This window comes from Emiliania huxleyi (assembly GCF_000372725.1).
Source record: "Emiliania huxleyi CCMP1516 unplaced genomic scaffold EMIHUscaffold_86, whole genome shotgun sequence".
Classification (NCBI taxonomy): Eukaryota; Haptophyta; order Isochrysidales; family Noelaerhabdaceae; genus Emiliania; species Emiliania huxleyi.
In genome coordinates, this window is record NW_005195584.1 from 194,441 (window position 1) to 197,760 (window position 3,320).

The 3,320-nt window shown below is 69.0% G+C and overlaps 3 protein-coding genes across 3 annotated transcripts in view; all 3 read left to right on the top strand.

Moving 5' to 3' along the window:
- EMIHUDRAFT_438770 (hypothetical protein) overlaps window positions 1-708 on the top strand; it is a 2,034-nt gene extending 1,326 nt beyond the window's left edge. Inside the window, exons 3-4 of the mRNA XM_005758492.1 lie at window positions 72-145; window positions 326-708. Coding sequence (XP_005758549.1) covers window positions 72-145; window positions 326-427 — 176 coding nt within the window. The 3' untranslated portion in view covers window positions 428-708. The remainder of the gene's footprint in view (window positions 1-71; window positions 146-325) is intronic.
- A 140-nt stretch (window positions 709-848) lies between these two features.
- EMIHUDRAFT_106967 (hypothetical protein) lies at window positions 849-1,540 on the top strand (the record flags this gene model as incomplete). The annotated part of the gene is made up of 2 exons (XM_005758493.1): window positions 849-1,190; window positions 1,349-1,540. The coding sequence occupies 2 exons, from the start codon at window positions 849-851 to the stop codon at window positions 1,538-1,540; spliced, it is 534 nt and encodes a 177-aa protein (XP_005758550.1).
- Window positions 1,541-2,023: 483 nt separating this feature from the next.
- The window catches only part of EMIHUDRAFT_438776 (hypothetical protein), a 2,368-nt gene continuing 1,071 nt past the window's right edge, over window positions 2,024-3,320 (top strand). The window contains exons 1-5 of the mRNA XM_005758494.1: window positions 2,024-2,324; window positions 2,393-2,483; window positions 2,600-2,644; window positions 2,877-2,917; window positions 3,124-3,241. Of these exons, the coding sequence (XP_005758551.1) occupies window positions 2,074-2,324; window positions 2,393-2,483; window positions 2,600-2,644; window positions 2,877-2,917; window positions 3,124-3,241 (546 nt within the window). The 5' untranslated portion in view covers window positions 2,024-2,073. The remainder of the gene's footprint in view (window positions 2,325-2,392; window positions 2,484-2,599; window positions 2,645-2,876; window positions 2,918-3,123; window positions 3,242-3,320) is intronic.

Consider the following 3,320-nt stretch of genomic DNA (forward strand, 5'->3'; position numbering starts at 1 on the left):
GAGTTTCGCCGCCCCCCAATGTCCTCCCGCGCCGACCCCTCCCCCGCCCTTCCCTGGCGCCCCTCCCCCAGACGTGCTGGACGAGAAGATCGTCTCCGAGGTCATGAAGGGCATCCCCGCGGGCCGGTTTGGGAAGCCCGAGGAGGCGCGAGGCCGAGTCGAGATCGGGCCGAGATCGGGCCGGGCCTCCCCCCCCCCCCCCCGGGCCGTTCCGTGGGACGGCGCTGCTCCCTCCGCCCCGCGGCGCCTGCGTTCTCTCTCTTTGTGCGTGCGTGCGTGCGTGCCGCCCCTCTCCGCGGAGGCGTGAGGCCGCCGTGTGGCGCAGGTGGCCGGGCTCGTCAAGTTCCTCGCCCTCGACCCGGCCGCTGACTACATCACCGGCCACTGCATCAACGTCGACGGCGGCATCGCCATCGGCACCTGCTGAGGCACTCGCTGAGGCGCGTCCGGGGGCGGGGTGGGGTGGGTTGGCGGGGTGGCGATGGCCGAAGGCGGCGGCGGCACAGCGAGCGAGCGCGGATGGCGACAGCGGAGTGGCGGCGCGACGCGCGACCTATCGCGCGCCGGGGCACGACGCTGCGCTCTGGCCTCTGCTCGCTGGGTGTTGTGTCACAAGACAGCCGGCGGAGACTCGCACTTGGAGCACTTGGAGTGCAGTCATTAAACCCGGCGCCACGTTTTTCTTTCTGCTGTCGCTGCTCGGACTTCATTTCCAGCTCCATATGTTCCCTGTGAGTGTCGCCTCCTTCGCGCTTGCGCCGGCCGTCCGGCCGGTGGTGACGACGCCGGTGGTCCGCGCGCCCGCCCCGCTCGCCGTCGCGCCCGCCGCGGCCGGCTTCGAGAAGGGCATGTCCCAGTTCGCGGCGGACTACCCCTGGCTCGCGAAATACGGTTTTGGCCCGACGGTCAAGGCGGAGAGGTGGAACGGCCGCCACGCCATGTTTGGCTGGCTGGCGATCCTGGGGACGGGCGTTGCCAAGTCGCACGGCTGGCTGCCCAGCGGGGACGTCGCCCTCACCTACAACGAGTGGGGCGGGCTCGCGCAGCAGGGATTCAACACTTACATCACCAACGAGCGCGCCATCATCATGATCGCGCACGTCCACGCGCTGGCCGTGTCGGCCGCCGCAGCCTTCGGCCCGCAGGTGCTCGGCGACTCGCTCACGCTGCTCGACGGCGAGAAGGACGAGGTGAGCGCCGCTCGCCCTCGCCGCCGCCGCCGCCGGGCGTGCCTCAAGGAAGCAGAGAGGAAGCGGCGGGGCATACCCAGCGCGCGCGCGGCAGGCGGGGACGGGGTGGGGCGGCATCTCTCGCCGACGCCCCCCCCCCCCCACCCCCCTCCCCTCAGGACCCGTATGGTCTCTTTGTGCCCCTCAAGGGCACGTTTGGCCTCACGCCTGCGGCAGAGATGGCAAACGGGCGCATGGCCATGATGGGCATCATCGCCGTCGTGCTCACCTCGGCCATCTCCGGCAAGGACATCCTCGAGGTGGTCGACATCGGAACTGGCGGCAACCTCCTCACCCACCCCATGTTCTGAGTCTGCGCGCCGCCGGTGCAGCGGGGAAGCGTTCGGGTTTCCTGCTGTGTGCTGCAGGTCGCCCGGGCCCCTTTTGCCCCCCCCCCCCGCCCCCCCCCCAACCACCCCCTAGGACCAACTCGGCTGGCGCCGCCGCCGTGCATGGCACGGAATGCCCACGGCGAGACGTGATGAGGGCGAGCGATGGGATGTCGCGAGAGAGCGGAAGGGATGTCCACGAGAGCTTTTAAACGACTCTTAGAAAGCGATCGCAGCAAAAATCCATCGGGTCGCTCCTCATCGCAATCCCTCTAGCCTCTTCCCTGACAAACTGAAACTCTCCGTTCCCTGTCAGCAATGAGTCCTACCTACGGGAATGTGTACGTAAAAGCCATATACAACGCTTCCGAGCTCTCACGCCGCGCGTAGGGCCCTTGGGGCTTTTTGGCTCCCGAAGAAAAGTACGTAAAACGAAAAAGAAAGCGCACGGGATGGCTGCCTCCGGCGGCCACCTCAGTTATGCAGCAGCGGTGGCCAGCAGCGGCGGCACTGCCATGCCGCCGGCGCCGACGTGGATGCGCGAGGTCGCCCGAGATGACGCCAGATCGCAGATCTCACACGGAGCCTCTGAGATTTCGCTGACGTCGCGCGCTTCCGACGCGGGCTCGGTAAAGGACTCTGCCTCGGACGCTGGCTCGGCGGCCACGATGGACACCAGCCTCTCTGCCGGCACTCTCGCCTCGGCCGCGTCCACCGCCTTTTTCCCGCCCACCGTCCACTTCTTCTCGCTCGACGACTTTGCTGGGTGCCGGCTGCTTAAATGGTGGCCACGGCAGCGCAAGCTGGTGATCCCCTCGTCCTCCCTGGCCGCAGGCACGAGATCCACGCGATACTGGAGAACGGCGAGGGCGAGCACGGCGATCACGACCCTGCTGTCGACTTCCACGAGGAGGCGTCCTCGCAGGCGCGCTGCCTAGAGTCCCTCGCTCAAGCTTGCCGACCACACGGCGGCAGCACGGCCCGTCGGGCGGAAGGGTGCGAGTGCGGCGAGCCTACGTGCCGCTTTCCCTCCCGGCGCAGGCTCGCTCTGTCCGCCCCGGCTCGATCGTCTCCAACCTCGAGCAGGTGGGTGGGTTGCTGGAGGAGAGGGCGGTTATTGTGGGGCGAGGGAGCCGGCCAGAGGGGGGGGGGGGGGGGGTGTTGCACCATCACTGCCAGGGGGGCGGGAGGAGCGGGCGAAGGTGACAAGGCGGCAAGGTCGACGCGGCGGGGAGCAGGGCGGTTGGGGCGCAGCAGTGCCGCCGGGGCGAACCCCATTCTTACCTCACCGCCCCCCCTCCCCCTCCCCCTCTGGCAGCGGCTCGGCGAGATCGAGGGCGTGCAAGGCGTCGAGGCATGGTGCGTCGAGACTAGCCGAGATTCGCCGAGATCGAGGGCGTGCAAGGCGTCGAGCGTGGTGTGCCGGAGGGCTGGAGACGGGGGGGGAGGGCGGTGGCGTTAGCACCAAAGGCACGGAGGAGGGCGGTGGCCCATTGCCGAGGCGCCGTCTCCCTCTCCACCCACGCCTGCCCTCCCTCCCCCTCCCTCTCCCTCCCGGTGGACAGGCCAGAGGCGGACACCGTGCTGGGAGGGGCTTGCGCCGGCTCGTCCTCCTCCCACGCCGGCGATCAGGCTAGCCCGCCCGCCCAAGCAAGGGATGGGACGCCGGCACGCCGTCACCACATAGGGCTTTTAAGGGCAGGGGTTGGCGGAATAACTTTCACCCACCCTCCTTCGGGCGTCTCTACCTCTCTTCCTATCT